The following is a 23,510-nucleotide window of genomic DNA, read 5'->3' as shown; positions in this document are numbered from 1 at the left end:
TCGAAGCCACACTATTTTGAAAAATCTTGTAAGCAAACAGTCTTTCAGATTTAGCATATTACTTTAGTGGGTATTTTTCTAGAAGTAATAATACTTTTTCAAATTTTATTTGCGTTCATCGACTTTGCATATATCAATCGTCAATAATGTCTCGTTTCATTGAGTCGTTCATTTGCCCTCAGGCTATGGTTAGGATAGCAATCTCATATCATTTATTATTGAGAAAGTAATATCAAGAATCGGTAGATAAGTTTATAAAATCTATCGTATTTAACAATTTATTTGGTAACTTAAAAATAAGTTGGCTATGGAAATCTAGGCCGGTATTCTTCATATATATTATACTAAATATATACTAAAATTGGCTCTATTTACTAAGTTTACCAAAATAATATTCAGAATGCATGAAGTGTAATCAAATCAGTTTTTTTATGGGAAATTATTATTGTAGTCACAAAATTATTTATTGGACACATGACTCAACTTCTAATATTATAACTAAGCAACGGGGAAACGACATAGCCTCTAATAAACTAATTCGTCTTTTTTACAACGCCAACTAAATATTCTATAGAAAGCTTCAAGTAAAGATCATCAATTATTGTGACTTGTCCTTCTTATTTATACATTGTCATCTAATTTACTAACTCGGCCTCGTTTTTAGTATATTGCCATTTAAAACCTTCAATAAAAAAACATTATATTAAAAATTGAAGTTAGTGACGAAAACGAATCGCTGCAAAACCGACTCCACGTAGTCTTGTCTGCCATACCTCTAGAGTGCAATTCAAAACCGCGTAGGCGCGGAGGGGCGAGGCGGCTTGCGAGACCGCCGGAGACCCGCAGCACCGGAGCCGTGGCAGAAGCGATGCTTGCTGCATGTTGCTTGCTTACATTTTAAACGTACTGAGTTAAAAAATTAGAAGCTAATTAAATATATTTTATGATGTCATTTAACAGTATTTTAGAAGTTTACTGTTAGAATGCATGTGCCAATGAATGCATGTGTGCAAAATTTGAAGCTAATTAAATATATTTATAGATAGTTCAACTCAGATTTGCGCGCGGCCCTATGTGTGCGTCGGCTTGTAAATATACAACTTTCATTCGTGTGACAGTGACGTCGTCCGAGCATGACGTGTTCTTATCGCTTTTTGTTATGGGTACAGTCGTTTACGAAAATGTCTAGTTCTTCACGGAGAAAATGTTTAAGGAGTCAGGTAGCGTTTCAAAAAATGAAACAACATTCAAAGCTTTTTATTATTACATTTTACAGTTTTTCATTATTTTCTCATAAGTTTTTTCAAATTGACGTTGACAGTATCTAAGAAATAAATGAGGTGAAATATCTAAGATGAATTAAATACTCCTTACATATTTTCTAGATCTCGGGGTACGCGGACAATAAATAAAAGTGTGGACTAAGAATGTAAAAAGACGTATAATCTAGTATAATAATGTAAACAAAATGTGTGGGGAATTTTAAAAAATAATATTGCTTCGCTTAATGTCGACCAAAATAAGACGGAAATAATGAAACTCATAAATGAACGTTTAAGTCATATTGATGAAGGGATGTTGGGTAATACTTGTCGACATGTACAAAAGAAAAAAGAAAAATACTATAGACATTTTGACATGGAGTCAAAATTTATAATTTACCTCGGTGAGAGTAGCGAATCCGAAAATTCATCATTTGATTTTTCAAGTAGCGATTCAGAATCATTATAAATAAATAAACATTAAATTACGTAATAACTGTTTTTCTTTAAACAGCCGCTGCCGTAACCCCTAAATAACTGTATTTGTACCCGACTGTACCTCTTGTCACGCACACAAAGTCACTGTGTATGTACAAGGGTTACCCACACATAAGGCCGCGCGCAAGACTGAGTTGAACTTACTATAATTAGCTTCAAATTTTTTGCTGAGATGTATTTAGAGTGGTTTACTTAGAAGATAACGAGTGGCTAAGATAGTATTATTTAGATGCCCGTCAATTGTGGCTGACTTAGTAATTTAGAAGGCAGTATACTTTTTTGGGGGCGAATAATGATTTTAAAAAGAAGCCTGTTTAATTAGCACCCGTTTTTTATTACTTCATAAGCATTTTCTGTGTGCAATGTTTTAATTCAAAGGAAATATTTTAGGAAAGTCCCATAAAGTCTGAACTAATGTCTCATAGTATTGTCGGGGACTCCCACAAAGTTGTACACAAATAAAGAGAACCAATGTACATATTTATTTATTGAAATGATTTTCGTTATTAATGTATCTGTCCACCAACAACTTTGCAAACCATTTATTTCAATAACATATGTCATTAAAAAAATCTTTTCTCTTGTTACAGGAACTATCAACCCAAACAAAAGCGATCGCATCACTATCCGTCATCACATTCGTGCTGTCAATAGTGTTGTGCCTAGCGCTGTTACCAGCGGCCCCGGAATGGGAAGCACTAGCGCTGGCCGGGTCACTGCTAGTGACGTTCAGTCTTGGTGCCGGGACGCTGATGGCGACGCATCATGCGCCGTTGCCACTCTTCGCTTTGATATTGGTAAGTTGTTAAATTATAGTGAACGAGCTATTGTTACTAGCTGCCCCGGAATGGGAGCTAGCCGGGTCACTTCTAGTGACGTTCAGTCTTGGTGCCGGGACGCTGATGGCGACGCATCATGCGCCGTTGCCGCTCTTCGCTTTGATATTGGTAAGTTGTTAAATTATAGTGAACGAGCTATTGTTACTAGCTGCCCCGGAATGGGAGCTAGCCGGGTCACTTCTAGTGACGTTCAGTCTTGGTGCCGGGACGCTGATGGCGACGCATCATGCGCCGTTGCCACTCTTCGCTTTGATATTGGTAAGTTAAATATTATAGCAAAATGTAATTATAAAAGCTGTAAAATTAATGAAACCCAAACCCAGCTCAAAACTGACAGTAAAGTAACAAAAACAGTTTACTTTGGAAATTGGAATAATCTATCATTAATACCCTGATTAGAAACGTTCATCATTATCAACCTTCTGCACTTATCCCAATTTTATTTGGGGTCGGCGCAGCATATTTTCTGCTTCTATGCTCTTGTGCCTACATTCACAAGTAATAAATAGTCTTTCTAACCATATCGACATTCACAAGAGCTCTTTAACACTAGGGGATTTTCCGCTCGGTTTTCCTACGCGCTTTATATTTCGAGCGACAAAAAGTCAATCATGCGGTTTTAGGCGTCATATTTTCAATCGATACGTAGTTGTCAATTGTTTGCTAATGCACCTAAATGTGCATACAAACCGCGCGTTCTCGCGCTGAAAATCTAACAAAGAACTGACGAAGTGACGAAGAAGATCTTAAAACTACTAGCCTACTTTCAACCAGTAAAACGTTCTATCACACTTTATTATTTGTTGAGCCTTAACCAGGGCTCTTGAGAGTGATTCTTACATATTTGATAGCATTACCTGCTAGGTCGACTTAGCCGGATCATTTATTTAGAAGCCGTTGCTAGCGTGCTTGATAGAATTTTAGAACGACGAATTTTGGGCTGTTTATTGTAGTATTAACAATGTTTTGGGATTGATTTAAGCTGTTTTTCACATCACTACAATACGTATTAATTTATCTCAATTTTATGTAAAATGCGTCTGCAAGTTTCAAAGGCAAGTCAAATCGTTTATTTCACTACAAGCACTTATGAAAGTCAAACAAATATATCTAATTATTTTCTTCACACATCACACATCACATCATCAGCCTATCGCAGTCCACTGCTGGACATAGGCCTCTCCAAGTGCACGCCACTGAGATCTATTTTCGGCTTCTCGCATCCAGCTCCTGCCACGTTTGCCGAGGCGTGGTCTCCACCCTAGAACTCGTTTACCCCAACGGTTATCGGTTCTTCGGCTAATATGGCCAGCCCACTGCCACTTCAGCTTGCTGATTCGGTAGGCTATGTCGATGACCTTGGTTCACATGAGTCAGGAAATTCAAGCAAAAGGTCTAAATAAAAATAAAATGCTTCAGTAAAAAAATCATACGAAATGAGTAGCTTTGGCAAAGACGGGTCTTAATCCCATTTAATTCTCCCACAAAAGCTAATTATTCTGAACATAGAGGTATGCTATCATACGACTGAAGGCGTACTAATTAACTGACATTTACTTCTTAGGGTGCGTTAAGACCGAACAAAAACATAAGTAAGTAGTAGAATACGAGCATTTTTAGGGTTCCGTTTTATAAATAATGGTACACAGCACTTTGTATGCGAGTCCTACGGGTACTTGATCGGTTTTTTGCAGATTTTTTTCATAGTTTTCCTATCCGACATATTTCAAAGTTTTTTTTTTGTTTTCTTTCTAAATCAATTTGGGTAATAGTTGGGGGTAGAATGAGCATTTGCTAGTTACCTTACTATGATATACAAAGCCGTCATAATCTATGAAACCATAGTAATAGGATTTACTAGAATCATTCCTTTAGATACTAAAATTAATACTAACGACATTGTTAGCATTAACCTTATCTAAGGGTTCTAACAAGATGATTTTGACAGCTGTCTAAACAGCCTATCCAATATCATTATTAGCTACAGACAAAGGCCTCTTGAACATCAAGATTTTGATAGATTAATATTATTATTGCTAAGAAGAGAGAAGAGTCAAAGTTTACTCTGTTAAGTAAATATGTATTATAAATGTGGCATAGTTCTAATATGGGCTTAGAAATACAGACGCAAAAGTAATGTTTATTTTCTTCTTAGATTTTGAACAATGAGAAAGTTTTGAGTTAAAAGATATGAAGTTTTCAACACAAATAAATGAGTTTCCAATCTTATTTCCGATTCAATTTACTTTATTGAAATTTGCACATTATATTCATTGATCTCTTTGGCAGTCCCAATTTTGTTTGTCTCAAACGCTTAAAAGATTCAATTTAGAAAATATTTAGGTATGACTCGCATCACACAGTACATAACATTTGATCTAAGTAGTTCATTATGCATTTCACGACACCATTTTAAATTTTAAACCCATTTTGAAAATTAACTCTTATTAAACATTCATTCCATCAGTATCCAAAGGCCTATTTTGAATAGCTTAATTGATACAGTACGGACAATTGATAAAAGGTTATCAAAACATATTTTATTTCATAGTAGTTATATAATCAGTATATTTTTTGCGTTTATCATTACATGAACCCACTTACATAATTAGTTACTAAATCTCACATTGATCGTTAACACGTGTAAGGCATATTAACAGCTGAGAGCAGATAAGCATCTCAATTCCCTATTCCCATTTCCCTATAAAAACCCAAAGAGAGGTTTCCCATGTAATCCCAGGAGGTCATTTTTAGGGTTCCGTACCTCAAAAGGAAAAAACGGAACCCTTATAGGATCACTTTGTTGTCCGTCTGTCTGTCTGTCTGTCTGTCTGTCTGTCTGTCTGTCTGTCTGTCTGTCTGTCTGTCAAGACCCTTTATCTCAAGAACGCGTGGACGTATCAAGCTGAAATTCACATGAAATACTCAGGTCTATTGTCCCTTTAAGCTGTGAAAATATCAAACTTCTAAGCCAAGCCAATCAAAAGATACAGCCAATTATGTCGATATTTTCAACAAATTTTGGACACTCGCAAAGGAATCAAAACCTACAGGATACTTCCCGTAAACTCAGAGTCTTGAAATTTGGCATGAAGCATTGTCACATAATGCAAATATAGGAAAAATTGCGAAAAACTCATTTTTTTAGTTATATAATATAAAAAAAATATTTTAATAAAATGAAACTTACTACCTTATTTCTCACGAACGAATAAAGATATCAAATTGAAATTTATACCAAATACCTAAGTCTATTGTCCCTTTAGGCAGTAAAAAAATCAAACTTCTAAGTTAACGCGATCAAAAGATACAGCAGTTATGCCGACACCTTAAACGAATTTCCGTCACACGCTAGGGAATCAAAACCTACAAGGTACTTCCCGTGAACTCAGAATCTTGAAATTCGCCACGAAGCAGCGTTATATAGTACAGATAAAGGAAAAATTGCGAAAATGATAAATTTGAAGTTACATAAAATATTAAAATATTATTTTTGCTTACACGACATAAAATATTTTTTTAATAATTATAAACTTACTACCTACCCTTTTTTACATGAACGCGTAGAGATATTAAAGTTGAAATTCATATCAAACACTTCTTAAATATAATTGCCTCTAAACTGTGAAAAATTTTAAATCATTCAAAGGTCATTGGGCACCTTAGTATGGAAACCATACCCACGGCGGATACGAACGAAATATAGCACAGTATAATGATAAAGGCTCTGATTTACTATGGCATTAGTCGCATCTATGTGAACCATGGGATTCTAGAGAAAATCAGGTGTAAACATCAAATATTTTCCTCATTTCAATGGGGAATTTAAACGACCAAGTTTGACGGATTTGAGAAATCATTTCTTTGTAGTGAAAGAGTATACTCGCCGTTTATTTCCATTGTCATCAGGTCAGGATCTGATGATGGAAATCCTGAGAAATCGAGGGCAACTATCAGAAATTGTAGGCATGCATAGGATTAAAACTTGATTCTCAGATGTATGTCTGGTGATACTATCAAACAGTGAAAGTTTAGAGCTTACCTGATGATGGAGACGTGAGAAAGTCGAGAGAACTCTATGTATGTTTAAAAAAATAAAAGATCCCATTAGTAGTGAATTCTCATCACCTAAAATAAAATAAGCTCCAACACTAGGTTACGTTATAAATTGTAAAGGAGTTCCCATAACTATATCTGATCTTTGCTATCGATGCCACAATGGCAGTTAAACCTATCTATGTGGAAAGTCTTCGCCAATACGAATAAAATAAGCCCAAACACGTGGTAGTTGCAACATACCGTTCAGAAGTTCCCTCGACTCTCTGTAGTCTCCATAATCAAATCAGCTCCAAACCTTCACTGTTTACAAGTACCCTCAAAAATACACTCACATGTCTGGTTTTGACTCGATGCGTGCCTACAATATTCAAGAGTTGCCATCGATTTCTCAGGGTTTCCAGATCCTCATCAGAACCTGGTCATCCGAATTGGCATGTTCTTTCTTTATGAAAAGTCTTTAACAATAAAAACTAGCATTGCAACCTGTACAATCCTCTGAAACTGCTTGTCTTTTATATTTTTCAAACGATCCTGGACATTCGTCTCCATGGAATTTTAATAAAATATTTATATTCAAAGAAACGTCATACCATTCTCCACGATTCAAAACTACTTTGATTCATGTCCGCCACTTTTTACAAAGCGGGTCAGATATGCCCAATGACCTTTAAGACATAATTAGTTATTTTCAATCAGATTTCTGAATGATGACTATTAAATTTTGTATATAAATAACTTTAATAAAATAACTTTTACAAAGTACTGGCCTACTATTTTAGTTATATTATAAAATAAAAAATATTAGCTATTTTGACTCTCACGAAATTACCATAACTATGATTGTTCTAAACTGAACGGTTGGCGCGAGACTCACTTTTTATCTGTACAGGATTTGTACGGAACCCTCGGTGCGCGAGTCCGACTCGCACTTGGCCGGTTTATTTCTGGTAAACAAAAGCTTTTTCACAAAAGTTTAGTGAGGATAATCTGTTAACAAATGAGCGCCAATTATCTTGATTTCTGCTCCTGTCCTGTAGGGTTGGTTTTATTTTTGGTGGTAAAAACAGTACCTTATTGTTATATACTTAGGTATTTTGGGATTAGAGATCTATTGGTTTCAATTGACGAATTAACTAGCTTTCGGCATGGGATCAAGGTGAACTTCATCCCATAAAAACTACTTCGCTTACCTGGATTAAACGAACCCTACAGTCTTCCTGGATAAAAATGTCTATCACTACAATTTATTTAAATCAACTTGTAGTTTCTGAGATAAGCACATTCAAATAAACTTTTCTTAACTACTTAATGCTCAATCCTTCTCCGTGTGAGAGAAGGCCTGTGCCCAGCAGTGGGACGATAAAAGGCTGTAACAGTAACTTTAAGCTATGAAAGTCCGTGTGAGCTTAAAGTATCAGGTATTAATAATTTTACTTCTCTTAAAGTGTTCGATTTAACCGTACCTATAATCCTTGTTTCATTATGATCATCAAATAAAGCGTTTTGTGTTTGGCATCACCAAATACTGAATTTGAAAATAGATAAGCCGATAAACGGACATTAAATAAAATAGTTTTACCTTAAATCGTATTACACGGAAGGACAGGATTTAAGCCGACATCACAGTCCAAATTGGGTTGATTTCAAAAGTTCCCTAATTGCTAATTTGAAAACGGACCCTGTAATAACATTTTATGGTTTAGTTCCGCTATTTTCGGAGACAGTTTGACGAAGTTAGCTAAAATTAATTATGTAGTGTTGGACAATCACGACAGGAAATACAATTAGAATTGCGAAATTGCAATTAGAATTTCAGGATTGCAAAATTATCATACTTAGTGATACCTAGATAGAACTGTTCTCTCTGGTGTAATTTTTAATATCCATGATTCTGTAGTTTTTGATATTAATGAAGCCTGTTTGATATTAATGAAGAGTACTAAGGAACTCTAATTCAGTCAAACTTATTCGCAAACTTTCTTCATTTTCAAATAAATAATAATGTACTGGCAATCGTTATCTGAAATGAATAAATTAAGGGTTTCATCGTTCTTAATATTCAATGCGTAGAAATAAAATCAAAATTAAATGGTATGCTATCATTCATTTCAGCAAAAGATTTCGGCAATTTTCTATTTTCATAAAAGTTCCTTTACAAGAAGCTTTGTCTTCATATAAGCAGGCTAAACAAACAACCCAACTTCTCCACTATTATTATATAATATTATCTTCGTTGTAACATCGGCTATATACACACTATGATCTCAGTCTTGTTCAAACAAGAACCTTCCCCCAAGGAAGGAACATACTTCAAAATTACTTGAGTATTATCCTTATCTTACCTAAAATAAAATACTTCTGATATAATATATACTAGCTTCTGACCGCGGCTTCGCCTCGGTCTTTTCACCCCTGTTGACTGGGATAAAAGTAGCCTGTGTCAGTCCATGGTGACATATATCTTCCAAATTTCAACCAAATCGGCCCAGCCATTGTTGCTTGAGAGAATAACAATCACACGTCCATACATTCTCACAAACTTTCACATTTAGGTATAATACTTGCTTCTAGCTTCGCCCGCCGGGTGTGCTGATAAAAAGCAGCCTATATGTTAATAATATCATATCACATAACTACATACCAAATTGGTTCAGCCGTTTTTGCGTGAAAGAATAACAAACATACATACGTACAGTCTCACAAACTTTCACATTTGTAATATTAGTTAGTAGGATTTTGCTAAGGAAGTCCATTAATCTTTGGTGAGTTTACCTTGAATTCTGCCGACCCCTTCGTGACGGGGTGTCATTAATTTGAAGTTTCTACATTGTAAAGTGTTCGATAAGTTTTTGGAGACAGCTTCTGTCAACTGCTTTTGTTATTTATTGTGATAGTAAGATTAGTTTGGTTTCAGTTGAGTTAGATTAGTAGTTTCTTGAAAGATATCTAAAGGTTATGTTAAAAATATTCGGTAAATTGGTAAAGTTGACTGAAAATATTTACGTTAGATTGTACAGATATAGGGATAGAAAGTTCTCATAATGTTATTCTAAAGTATTCATAATTATGAAAATGTAATCTTAATAAAGAATTTAGTATTTGACTGATATCTAATTTATAAAGTAATTCTCTACTTTTCATAGCTCTAGTCGTTCTTGCGACTCTGGATTTTTAATAATTGATATTTTTCATTAAAAGACCTTTAATTCCTTAATTAGATTCCAATTTAATGATCATGATGTTGAGATTACAATACTTATCACTTATTTTAGCAACCACGTTTAATAAACCAATAAAAACAAAACTTAAACTGAGCGAAAACATGTTCATCAAAGTTTGTAAGAGTATATCAAGGAAAGTGCTCGTGTAAACACTGTGTAACTTTGGTTATGTTTGCATAATAACTTTGTAAGTGTTGATGTATCAGCGAAACCCTCAACATAAGACGACTACTCATAACCTCATGAACCCTTCACCTTTACCTTATCTCTCTGTATCCTTGATAGGGTTTCTACATAAAAGTTCTTATGAGGATTCTTAGGAATAGTGAAGTGTAAAGAAATCTTGTAGATATTGACTACTTTGTTTATCTGGACGTTAAGTTTATTAAGTTACATAACTAAAATGTTCATAAGCAGAAGTGATGAAATAACAGCATCGGTTACTAAGTTTATCTGAACATAAGGCGGCAACTAAACTTATTTCGAGCGTAAAAGAAGAAACAACACATTGGTTACAGATTTTCCAATTCACTCATGGGACAGGGGTCGATTTAAACATAAGTCGCTGGTTAATGGTGTTAATGCCAGTTAATGTTCTCAAATAAAAAAAAATACAGTAATTTACAGTAGTCTTCTTTCTTTTTACACTGTCTATCTGTACCTATCTCTTTTATTCTAACTCTCCCATAACGGGCCTGCTGGAAGAAATTTCTTTAGAGATAAGCTGGGCCCTTGTACAATTGTTTCTATTATTTATTCTTCTTTGTGTTTTTATGTGTACAAAACTATTAAATAAATAAATAAATAAATAAATTATTTTTTATGATGACATTTATTTAATACATTTTGTAGCTAGTACTTAGCAGTTCGAACTGTTTTAATGAACTAGTGATAAATGTATAGTAACACTGTTTTTAACACTTTAGTCGAAAACCCTAATCTTAACCCACAAAATGGCGTAACATTTACCTCCACATCTGTCCAAGTTATCCGTCCTCCGCCGCTGACTCGGCATAATTGTGCCAAATTTACATAAAATTTCAACTTTCCTCCGCTTGTCCGGTTTAATAAAATCTAAAGGTACCCTGTTGATGTTTTAGTCCGCAATTATGTCTTTGAACATTTTAGGGTTGAGATTTACGTTTGTTGTGATAATTAATTTTCTTGAAAGTTTGAGTTAGAATTATTTAAAAGAGGGTTTTTTGTTCCAAAGTAGGTACTGTAAGTTGGGAAAAAGGTGAAATGATTCTATTATATGTCATTTATGGCTAACAGTGCAAAATAGAGGTTTGTCATTGCATAGGATACCTAAAGATTTTCAAAAGATACCTAACTTGTAATAATATGTATAAGTTTAAACTTATATGACCACAAAACCAATCATCAATTTAAAATCCAATCATCTTGTACCAAAACAAAAAAACATCACTACAAACCAAACCAAATAAGAAGAAAAATCACAGAAATAAATTGCAAAAATTACAGACATGACATTCGAAATAATAAGCTCTACTCGAACACGCTCTCGAGTGGTCACCGGGGCGCCCAGCGACCAGGGCGCTAGGTCGCCAATCACGACCAATGCAATTTATCTAACAAACGCCTTGTAGAGAAAAAGAATGCGTCGTGTAAATTCAATTTGCCATGCAGGGAATGGGATTAGTTCACACTTGGTATTTAAAATTGCAATTATTAGGTACTTGTTTTTCTTGCAATATTTGTGGGAGGTTTTATTCTGTTCTCTGCTACTGACTTTTGCATCGGAAACTGTCGTCGATTTTTCAATGGATGTACTTTGGTTAGTAGGTACTCGCGTATAACAAAGATAAACAATAGGACCTTATTGAAAGGATTGACTTGAATGGAAGTGGTAAAACAGTTTTTAAATATACAGAACTATCCATTACTGACTTTACTGAAAAAAAAAAACGATTCAGACGAAATAACTTTAGTTAGTTAGGAGATGGTTTTTGTCCATCTGAAATTGATAAGAAATGAGCTTATAGCAAAGTAACAATCACACATAAAAATATCACAGTCGTTCATAAGGTTCAACAACTAATATGTTCTGGTCTTATTTTTTTCCTCGTGATTCTGTCAAAATTTGGGTTAAGCAGCGTGTATCAGCATAGTTCTTTATCATAACTCTCTTACCATTACTTGTACTATACTATCTTTTTACTACCACAACATTCAACTATCTTCATACCCCTTTACAACGCACGATATCTGAAATATCTGAAACGATGACGTCATTTAACCTCAGACATATCAGGGACGCAATCTTAGCGTGGATCGGCTACGGAATTTAATTTCCTTTGCGGCCTAACATGTTGCGTTGTAAACATGGAGAACAAAATCACTAGCGGAGATGTTATAACGTAAAATCTCCTAAGAAATTAGCACGCCAAAATGCCGGTGTTTAGGGGACGAGGAACGATATATGCTGCGCCCTTATATGCCTTCATTAGAACCCACACATTATTGATTTCTTACACTCACGCGAATAATAGACATTTAAATAAAACTACTTTTACGGATTTTATCGCGGTTAAACCCCCATTATTTTGTATCATCCATTATTTTGGGTGTACCATTATTTTCAAAATACAATCACCAATCAATCCAGACCAATCTTTGACAGAGTGGTTTAACAAGGAACCCGAACGCCTCATTAGTGCTCTAGTAACTTATCATCACTAACTTACAAGAAGGAGCCTGACCTACCTTCCTTATGGCATCTCCATTATCTTTCCTTCCTCCGTGTTTGTAAAGCATCGCGATATGGGACATGTCCATACTATGTATCTCTTTTATGACTTGTAGGCCGTTTATGAAATAAATGGGACTTGTTGTTTTAAATGGATTTGGTCCGAAAGGCTTTTTTTGTGTTTGAGTGGATTTTAATTAAAGGTTTGTATGTTGTTATGGGTTATTTGGATTTGAGTACCTACCTAGATTTTTTGTATTTTTGTATTAATAACTTTTCTATTTAGGTATTGATTAAACGTCGTCGGCTCATGCCACAAACATTATTGGAAATAGTCGTAGATTCAATAAATATTTCATTACAGGTTCTGCTTCCTATAGTGAAGTGTAAATTATTATATTTAGTATTTTTATTCCAAGTAAATAATACCACCCAAAACAAAAATGTGAAAGACTGCCAAGTTCGATAATATGGGAATGCTTCGCCTATAAAAGAAGTGAGATCTGAATAAGTACCAAGTTCCATACACATACCTCAGTTAAAAATAGTTGCTTTTTAATGATGTTACTTGGCAAGTTTTCATACACCGTTATAAACCTACTAAACGCAATGAATCAAGTATTTAATTTTCTATTAAAACTTGCCAAGTAACATCATTAAAAAGCAACTATTTTTAACTGAGGTATGTGTGTGGTGTGTATGGGTCTCAACAGATACTAGAAATTTGATATGCATAAATAAAATAGATTTTGAGTTACAGGGGGGTCGAATTTGGCCCGAAATGGTTCGTGTAATATAACCCACGGCCGGTGTGTCGCTTTTTTTGCTCGAACTTGGCGGACACACTGCCGTGTGTCTAGATCTATCATGTTGTTATGCATTTAATTTGAGGCAATTTTTAACTATGTACTTATGTTGTGTAGTACTCTTAAGATGTAGAAGCTATTAAATTATCAATATAAACAATATCAAGAATGCTGATAAAACTTGATATTGCTATTTAAGTGAGCACAATTTATCACAAGGAAGTATTTAAATGTACTCGTTAATAAGAATATCATGGGTTTCCATTGCATTATACAATAGGTGTCAGAGAACAAAACCTTGACTCTGTGTTGATGAATTAATTATATGTAATTTTAATGCGATTGTGGCTTGTTGCTATATACTAGGTACCACAAAGATGAAGTAAATCTTACCAGTACTATAATTGCGATAGTAACTATGTTTGTCTGTTAGACTTCCGGAATCTGAAGCCAAAACTACTAAATTACTGTCTAGGGCCAGAAAAACATTGGACTAAGATTATGATTTACCAAAAGACTGTCGTTGTGCGTGAATGAAGCAAAACTTGAAACAGTAGATTCAACTAGAAGGTTCATCCTCGTCTCATGGAAGCTATTCAAAGCACCGTAATAAAAAGTAACCCATAAGCCTTCCTCGGTAAATGGGCTATCTAACATGGATGATTTTTTTTAATTGGATCAGCAGTTCCTGAGATTACGGCATAGAACTAAAAAAACTCTTTAGCTTCATAATATTCGTACAGTTCAGGGATAGCCTTCGCTAAAAATAACACTGACAACACTGGAAAATGAGGGAAGTTAAAATTAATTTTGCTGTGACAAAACTTGTGTTAGCAACACGCGAGCAGAATGAATCAAAACTTTCTTATAAATATTATCTTTTTGCTTTTCTTTGAGAGATTAAAAGATTTGCAGCTTCTGTTGACGGTTTGTGTTTGCTACGGAAGATTAAAAAGATGACCTTACAATAACTGCAAGAACGATTACCTTTGAATAACTCAGTCAAAGCTGTTTTTACTAGACTTCATTTTGTGTTTTCATTTTTAAGAGATTTTCTATGAAAAAAAACTGATAGATACGTTTTTGAATTGTCAATGTCTCTTTATACTATGATCATTAGGTATAATTGTCTTGCAATATACCTATAGTAATTTAAAATGTATTAAAAAATCTAAATTTGAATATAGTACTCTGTAAAAAACTCTTTTTAATTCATTCACTATGTACGAGCAAATCCGTACATTTTGTATTGTTTAGCAATAATGCTGACGCTTGCACTCACGATGCGGTGCATAGCGCTTCATTTGTCAATTTATTACTTTAGTACTAATAAATCCGTGTAACAGTAAACATCGTTTTACTTAACAAATTCCCTAAAAGGGTCGCGGCGCGGTACTCATAACATTTAACAGTATAAAACAATCTAGGTGTAAGGTAATCACCGTACATCTATATGGTCCTTCGAGCCGGATCCGTATTCGGCGGGATCATTAACGCGAACAATCCGTGGACTCTGTGCCAGTTCGTGTAAGTGGTTCCAGATCAGCAACAACTGCGGAGTTGCAGCTCAGGGGTAAACAGCAGTCTTGAGCGCAATCAACATTCATCAGAAACGAAGTAAGATCTTTCCTTTTTTTTGCTTGACCTAACAATATGAGCCAAACAATGGAGGATCTTCTGGCCAACCAGAACCAAATCATGGTGGCCATGAACCAACTTTTATCAAACTTTAAAAAGGATGGTCAGGATCGTAAAACTCCGGACTATATCAAACGCAGATTGGATATGTTAGAATCCTACTGGAAGGAGTTTCAATCTAACCACGATCAGTTGAAACCCTTCAGCAACCAATCAATTGAGTATTTTGCATTGGATCACTATCAACAAGCTCATGCTTTTTATCTTTCGACGCGTGAAACTATTAAAAGTGTAGGACCTCCGTCTATTTTAAGACCCGCAACGCCGTTAGCCGGCACGTCCAGTTCAGGAGTGGAGGAGAGCAGGGCTACGACCCTTCTTCAAACGCTGAAATTCAAATCTCAGGGCACCAACAGCAAGCTCGATGAACTGCTGAAGAAGCAGACAATCAACTTTAAGGCTTTCTATCGAACGGTGAAGAACATTAACGTCGATGCCATAACCGACAAATGGGAGTTTGAAGATACCTTGAAAACATTGGAGACGAGGTGGTCGGCTATTGATAAGCTTCACTGGGAATTGGAAGGAGAACTGGACGGGCGAGATGATTCATATGAAGACAACTTCACGTCATACGAAATGACGTATAACAATATGAAGAAGTCTCTGAACAGCAAATTGTGGTCTGTATCACACCGAGAACAATCTACACCAAAGTTGGAAGTGCCTACGTTTAACGGTCATTATCAACACTGGGTATCCTTTAAAGATTTGTTCACGGAGGCCATCCACAATAATCCGTCGCTCTCTCAGGCTCAGAAGATGCAGTTCCTTAAAGCTAAACTGAAAGGGGAAGCCGAAGGTCTAATACATCATCTTCAGATCAGCTCTGAAAACTATACAACATGTTGGGAAATACTTAATCATAGGTACAATAACAAACTGCTTATATTCACCTCACACATGAATACTCTAACAAACCTTCCGGTCATGCAACAACCCTCAGTATACTTTATAAAACGCATCCACGATACAACCATCGAATGTGTTAATGCTATAAAGAACATGGGAGCAGACGTAAGCACATGGGATCCCGTAATTTGCTATTTGATGTCAAACAAATTAGATGCTAACACACACTCCGAATACATCGAATCTCTTAAACAACCGCGGGAACTGCCCATTTTGTCAGAGTTTTTGAACTTCCTAGAATCCAAATTTACAAGCATGGAGGCATCGAGGCGTAAACAAGATCAGAAATCGCCAAACTCCAAGGCAAAATCATCTAAGGATAATAATCAAAATAACAAAATTATCAATCTTAACTCTAAACAATCATATTCAAGCAACAAAAATGTTTCGAAATCGAACGGAAAGTTCCATTATAAAAGAATTTGCCCATTATGCAAAAATGGTCATGGATTATACCATTGTGAACAATATATGGGAATGTCCACAATCGACAAAAAACAATTTGTCATTGACAACAAGCTTTGCGAAAATTGTCTCTTTAGTCATAAAGGCAAGGAATGTATTTCAACAAAACGGTGTCATGAGTGTGACGGAAGTCATAATACGATACTTCACGAAGCGTTTGCGCAACCCGCAAATACATCGCCTAGCCAAGCAATACCTAAAGCTGGAAATTCTCGTACTTTACCTGAGCAAAATCAGCAATTTAGGACTCACGTGGCTCAACAACGTGATGTACCGGAAGCATTATTGTCCACAGCCGAAATTAAGGTCCAAAAATATGATGGATCTTTTCTTAACATGCGAGCTTTGATTGATCAGGGCTCCCAAATTTCACTCATAACCGAAAATGCGGCGCAACAATTAGGACTTCCTCGTCAACGGTACAAGGGTGTTATAACCGGTATAGGAGCCAGGGACAACGCCTGTAAGGGTGTTATCAACATAAACTGCTCATCAAGAAGAGAGTCCTATTCTTTTAATACTGACGTTTTCATCATGAAAAACTTAACGAAAAATCTCCCAACTTATACCTTTACGAAGCCCACATGGTCTTACTTAGAAAACATCGAACTTGCAGATCCTGACTTTTACGTCAGTCGTCCGATAGATATTTTATTTGGCGCGGACATATATTCAAACATTATTATGGCGGGAATCTGCAGACTTGAACAAATAGCGCCCATTGCACAACAGACGCGGCTTGGGTGGATACTCTGCGGCGGCAACGTAAGCACACTACAATGCAATGTCGTACAGTTCGATATTGACCAGTTACAAAGATTTTGGGAAACGGAGGAAATTGCAGAATCGACTTCGCTTTCATCTGATGATCAAGAGTGTATGCAATTTTACAGCTCAACAACAAGGCGATTGCTAGATGGAAGATATGTAGTCAGGCTCCCTCTGAAAACGAATTTCCAAGAACAACTGGGCCACTCGAAATCAAAAGCCGTAGCACAATTTGCTCATTTAGAACGTAAACTAATTAAAAATGAAAACATCGCAAAAGAATATAAAACATTTATACACGAGTACGGAGCGTTAGGACATATGAAACCGGCTATTTGTAACACGAAACTCGATTGTTTCCTGCCCCATCATTGTGTATTACGTGACGATTCTACAACTACGAAACTTCGAGTCGTTTTTAACGCCTCATCAAAAACATCTAGTGGGCAAAGTTTAAATGATCTGATGCACAAGGGCCCAAACTTGCAACAAGACCTTCAGTCATTGATACTGAAGTGGAGGCAGTATCAATTTGCCTTCACAGCAGACATCGAGAAGATGTTCCGCATGATCATGGTCCATGATGAAGATCAAAGCCTGCAAAAAATCGTATGGAGAGATTGTCCGACAGATAAACTACAAGAATATCAGCTGACCACGGTCACATACGGGACTAAAGCGGCTCCTTTTCTCGCAATGATGACGCTAAAACGGCTGGCGAACGACGAACGCTCTGAATATCAAGAAGCATCAAAGGTCCTCGAGGAGTCATTTTACATGGATGACCTCGTCCATGGTACTCACAGCGTATCAGCGGCACGCAAACTTCAACGAGATTTAATTGAACTTCTAAAACGCGGGGGATTCAATCTCAGAAAATGGGCTTCTAATGATCCGCATTTACTGCACGATGAAGTCCCATGCCAACAACAAAGCAAAAGCTTTCGACAGCCAGAGTCTACTAAAACATTAGGACTGCGCTGGAATCCTGTGAAGGATAATTATACATTTGAGCCAAAAATTGAGTCCACCGTCAACAAAGCCACTAAGCGAGCTGTGTTATCCGATATCTCCAAGTTCTTTGACCCCTTGGGATGGGTTACACCTACCACAACAAAACTCAAAATTTTATTTCAACGAATTTGGACTTCAAAAATTCAATGGGATGACCAGATACCGGAAGATATTTTGATAGAGTGGCACAAAATTAAGGCGGACATCGATCAAATAAGTCAGGTTCAAATACCAAGATGGTTGGGCACAAAACCCAAACAAAGAATCGAGTTACATGGTTTCTGCGACTCGTCAACAAAGGCATACGCCTGCGTTATTTACTGTAAAGTTTATAACGAACAAACAAACATAATATTGGTGGCTGGAAAATCAAAAATAGTACCGGCCAACAAAAATATATCCTTGCCACGATTGGAGCTTTGCGGCGCTCATTTATTATCTAAACTTATGGCAAGAGTCAAGACTTCTTTAATTGACTACACGATTGATATTTATGGCTGGATTGACTCCACAGCTGTACTGGGATGGCTGCAAGGAGATCCAGGCCGTTGGCAAACCTTTGTTGCTAACAGAACACGAGTTATAAGAGAGATCATGCCTTCTCCCTGCTGGCGATATGTCAAGTCTGCCGAAAATCCTGCTGACTGCGCAAGTAGAGGCTTGTCGATGTCGCAATTGATACAACATCCTTTATGGTGGCAAGGGCCATCTTGGCTACGAACATTTAAAGCCGATGAAGGAAGTGAAGAAATAAATTACACAACAACATTGGAAATCAAACACCAAAAGCAAGTTAACACTGTTATGAAACAACCAGAAGAGGACAATATAATCATAAACTTGTTGAAAGATTACAGCTCCTTTACCAAAGTCGTACACATCTTAGCATGGGTGTATAGATTTTTGACAAGTAAGCAACACAAAGCGCAAACTTCTTATCTTACACTAGAAGAGATAAGAAAGGCAAAAATTAAGATCATTAAGGAAGTGCAGCAACAAGAGTTTGCAGAAGAAATTAAAAGCTTAAGAGAGAAAGGAAAGCTTAACAACAAAAGCAGAATACTAAATTTAAATCCGTTTTTGGATAACTTCGGACTTCTCCGTGTCGGGGGAAGGTTAAGACATGCTCATATTCATGCCGAGATGCAACATCCCTTAATTATTCCACACCGAGGACGTTTAACAGAGCTTCTTATAGAACATGCTCACAAGCTTACTTACCATGGCGGAGCTCGCTTGACATCGGGATTTATCCGACAAAGGTATTGGATTGTAGGCGGAAATGCTGCAACGAAAAAGCAAATACGTCTATGCGTTAAATGTAAAAGGCTAAGTCCTAACAAGCATACCCAAATCATGGGTGACTTACCTGCAGCGAGAAGCAATCCCTCTCGTCCGTTTGAACACACCGGAATAGATTTTACTGGGCACATATTCCTTAAAGCCAACAAGGGCCGGGGAATAAAAACCACTAAAGGATACGTGGCTGTTTTCGTCTGCATGTCGACAAAAGCAGTACATTTAGAGCTGGCTTCCGATTTAAGCACCTCGTCGTTCCTCGCAGCATTAAGGAGAATGGCAGCACGTAGAGGTACTCCGAGTCACATTTATAGTGACAATGGACGAAACTTTATCGGAGCCAACAAACAAATCCAACAGGAATACCAGGAACTGCTACAAATATTTGACAACGAACTTTTGGCTGAATTGACAGATATGGAAATCAAGTGGCATTTTAATGCACCTATCTGGCCCTCCGCAGGCGGCCTTTGGGAATCCGCCGTCAAAAGTTTTAAACATCACTTTAGAAGAGTTGTCGGAGAGCAAAAGTTGACTTTTGAAGAGTTGTCAACAGTCCTCACGCAAATAGAAGCATGCCTCAATTCTAGGCCTTTATGTCCTCTCACGGAAGATCCGGAGAGCTTAGACTACCTAACTCCATCTCACTTTTTGACTGGCGGTTCAACACTTACCCTAGTTGAAACAGAAAGGGACTTGAGGACTAGGTGGCAGCTAACTCAGAGAATTTTCGCTGATATCTGGAAAAGATGGCGCTCTGAGTACCTAACACAACTAACAACAAGAAGCAAATGGAGACAGTCTCGTGAAAACATAAACTTGAACGACGTAGTCATTTTGCACGATGACAATTTACCTCCTGGAAAATGGTCGATGGGTAGAGTCGTCGATTTACATCCCGGAGCAGATGGACTCGTTCGCGTTGTTAGCTTAAAAACGAAGAACGGAATTCTTAAAAGGCCAATTACCAAAATATCAATTTTACCTGTAAACGAAACTCTATCAGACTCGCCTGGAAACGCCCAGGACGAAACGAAACCAAACAGCGAAAAAACAAACCTTCCAAAGAAATCGAAAAGAGTTGGAGTAACTACATTATTTGCTTCTATATTATTATTTATGACAATCGTAACAGGCGGATACTGCGATTTCCAATCAACAAGCTTTAGATCTAATCAGAGCCTGTATTTCGATAAATTATCTAACTTGCAAATCATACGGGATGAATGGAAGCTCATTATCTACTACGATATGCAACCGTATTGGGAAGGCATAACAGCTCTCAACAAATACACAAAGTCCTTAGAACAATCATGCAAAACAATACGTAATAGGATGAACTGTGATATCATATTATTACAGCTGGTTCAAGGCTTCAGTGAACTTGAGTACTACAACCAGATGTTGCTCGGTCAGCACGTGAATCAGCGGCGCGCTAGACAGCGGCGCGGTCTTATCGACGGTGTCGGATATCTTGCGAATGGCCTCTTCGGGGTATTAGATGCGAGATTCGCCGAACAATATCGCAAGGACATAATGTTACTACGCGACAACCAACGTCATATTGCCTCCTACTGGAAAAACCAAACATCTATTATTGAGGTAGAATATAATCTTCTCAAACGAACAGAGCAAACTATGAATAAACAACATAAAATGGTTTCCCAACATATATTTTCAATCGAGAAGGCGTTAAACCAACTTCAATCTGAAACACAAAACATATCTATCGTAAACGAGCTGACTGTCGGTGCTATTATAGCAAGCAACATGTTACATACCTTGAAGTCATTACAAAGCACTCTGTTGGATACTATCACTGACATCTTTCACGGTCAGTTTAATCCACACCTTTTGACTCCCGTTCAATTACAAAATCAGTTGAGTACCATCGCTAGTCAGCTCCCAAAAGACGTGACATTGCCTGTAGATAATGTACAAATGGATTTAAAAGAAATATTCAAGCTTCTCAAAGTAAAAGTCAGGATGCTGGAAGAGTACCTCATCTTTGAAATCAGGCTTCCTCTTATCAGTAGAGACAACTTCGAGATATTCAAAATATTTTCTATACCTCAAGTCAAAGGAACTGACATGGTTAGCATTCAACCAATATCAGATTATGTGGCCATAAATTTGAAGAAGGATACCTACTTAACTATGACAGACAAAACATTGACATCATGTCTTATATTAGATTCTTATTTATGTCATATTCAGACACCTATTTATCATCTAAATGGAGATTTAGATTTCTGTCAGACCGAAGAACTTGAGTGTGAGACAAGGATCTCGCCCTGCAAAAACAGCTGGTTTGAAAGTAACACAATCAACAACTACATCTATTTTTGTTGCAATCAATGCTCTCTACGTATAATGTGCGAGGATCAAGTTGCCAGCCATCAGCTGACCGGAGCGGGTCTTGTTGCTATAGACAATGGGTGTATTATTAAAACGCAAGCATTTACATTGATTGCGCACAGACAACAGTCTAGCCAAATGAAAGTAAAATCTGATGTTTACACCCCATTGATACCACCAATAAATCATATTATCAACATTACGATCCCACATATGAAATCTATGGATGAGTCCAAAGCTGACCAGGATCAAAGGGACTTGGCAGAACTTGGTCAGCAAATTAACTTCTTGAAAGATAATGCCGCTATAGCTGAAGGCATTTCTGTTCACGATATACACCACTACACGTTGATATACATCGTCGTCGGCGTCGTGGGAATAGCGGGACTAATGTACGTGTGGCGTCGCTGGCGCGCCTGGAGCGTGCCGGCCGCCGCCGCCCCAACTTCGGCACCAACACCTGCGCAAGCGCAGGGTGCTCCTGCGACCCGTCACAGCAACAATGACAATTCGTGTGTGATTCTCGGTGACCAAGTGTTTTATCGTAGTGTTAGTGAGTTAAATGACAACAATCAGAGCAGTGTTTCTAATCTCAATAGTGCGCGAGTGAATAAAGCTACGTCACCTATTTTCGTTCGCTAAATGCGACTAGAGACAATATTTAGCTTTATCATTAACTAAGTCTTTTCGAATTATATTCAATCAACATAATTTTGTAAAACTTTGTTGTAGTTTCTTGAAACATTGCTTTTAAACATTTGTCATTTTGTTTAGTATCTTGTTAGTTTCTCCTGTAGGGAGTATGTACGAGCAAATCCGTACATTTTGTATTGTTTAGCAATAATGCTGACGCTTGCACTCACGATGCGGTGCATAGCGCTTCATTTGTCAATTTATTACTTTAGTACTAATAAATCCGTGTAACAGTAAACATCGTTTTACTTAACAAATTCCCTAAAAGGGTCGCGGCGCGGTACTCATAACATTTAACAGTATAAAACAATCTAGGTGTAAGGTAATCACCGTACACACTAGGTAGGGTTTTTACACTGTTTACGCAACCATTAAAATGGCTGGAGGTTACATAATCTTGATTATAATTAATTAGAACAGCAAAGTGTAACAATCTACTAAATTAGAATTTTCCTTGACCTTTTAAAACGTAAACTCCTTTTGTCTTGAATATTGAGCTGATAAACTTAAAGGTGTCTTGAATATGCAACGCATGATGTAAGGCGTATGCTTGTATTATCATCACCATCATATATCTAGCCTTTCCTAAAGTATGTTCGGGTCGGCTCCTGCTGTAGTCTCCTAGTCTAGTATGCAGCTGAGCACCAGCGTTTTGTATGGAACGACTGCCTATCTGACCTCCTCAAGCCAGTTATTCAGACAATTCTATACCTCTAGCTAGATACCTATGACTGGTTGCCAGACTTTCTGACTACAACTACCAAAAAATGGCAGCTGTTCAAAATTTGGCAGAGGATCGATGATGATGATTAACCGATAAAAATCTGCCTGATGGTGGTCCGAAAATGATGACCTGTTTTTATATAAATTGACTACAGCAATATTCTCGCTTCTATACTCTCCCCTTC

The 23,510-nt window shown here is 36.8% G+C and overlaps 2 protein-coding genes across 4 annotated transcripts in view; both read left to right on the top strand.

The window, feature by feature from the left end:
• Nucleotides 1-2,622, top strand: part of LOC124635028 — a 97,349-nt gene extending 94,727 nt beyond the window's left edge. Inside the window, exon 3 of one of the 2 annotated variants that reach the window (XM_047170774.1) lies at nt 2,351-2,622. In XM_047170774.1, the coding sequence (XP_047026730.1) occupies nt 2,351-2,569 (219 nt within the window). In that variant the 3' untranslated portion in view covers nt 2,570-2,622. The remainder of the gene's footprint in view (nt 1-2,350) is intronic. The other variant, XM_047170775.1, reaches the window with a different exon arrangement.
• Nucleotides 2,623-2,631: 9 nt separating this feature from the next.
• Nucleotides 2,632-23,510, top strand: part of LOC124635025 (adenylate cyclase type 2-like) — a 141,537-nt gene continuing 120,658 nt past the window's right edge. Inside the window, exon 1 of one of the 2 annotated variants that reach the window (XM_047170771.1) lies at nt 2,632-2,707. In XM_047170771.1, the coding sequence (XP_047026727.1) occupies nt 2,663-2,707 (45 nt within the window). In that variant the 5' untranslated portion in view covers nt 2,632-2,662. Of the gene's footprint in view, nt 2,708-2,769; nt 2,858-23,510 lie in introns of those variants that run through there. The other variant, XM_047170770.1, reaches the window with a different exon arrangement.

Source organism: Helicoverpa zea, chromosome 12, assembly GCF_022581195.2.
Source record: "Helicoverpa zea isolate HzStark_Cry1AcR chromosome 12, ilHelZeax1.1, whole genome shotgun sequence".
NCBI classification, from domain to species: Eukaryota; Metazoa; Arthropoda; class Insecta; order Lepidoptera; family Noctuidae; genus Helicoverpa; species Helicoverpa zea.
Note: the sequence above shows the minus strand (reverse complement) of the source record. Positions and strands in the feature narration are given on the sequence as shown.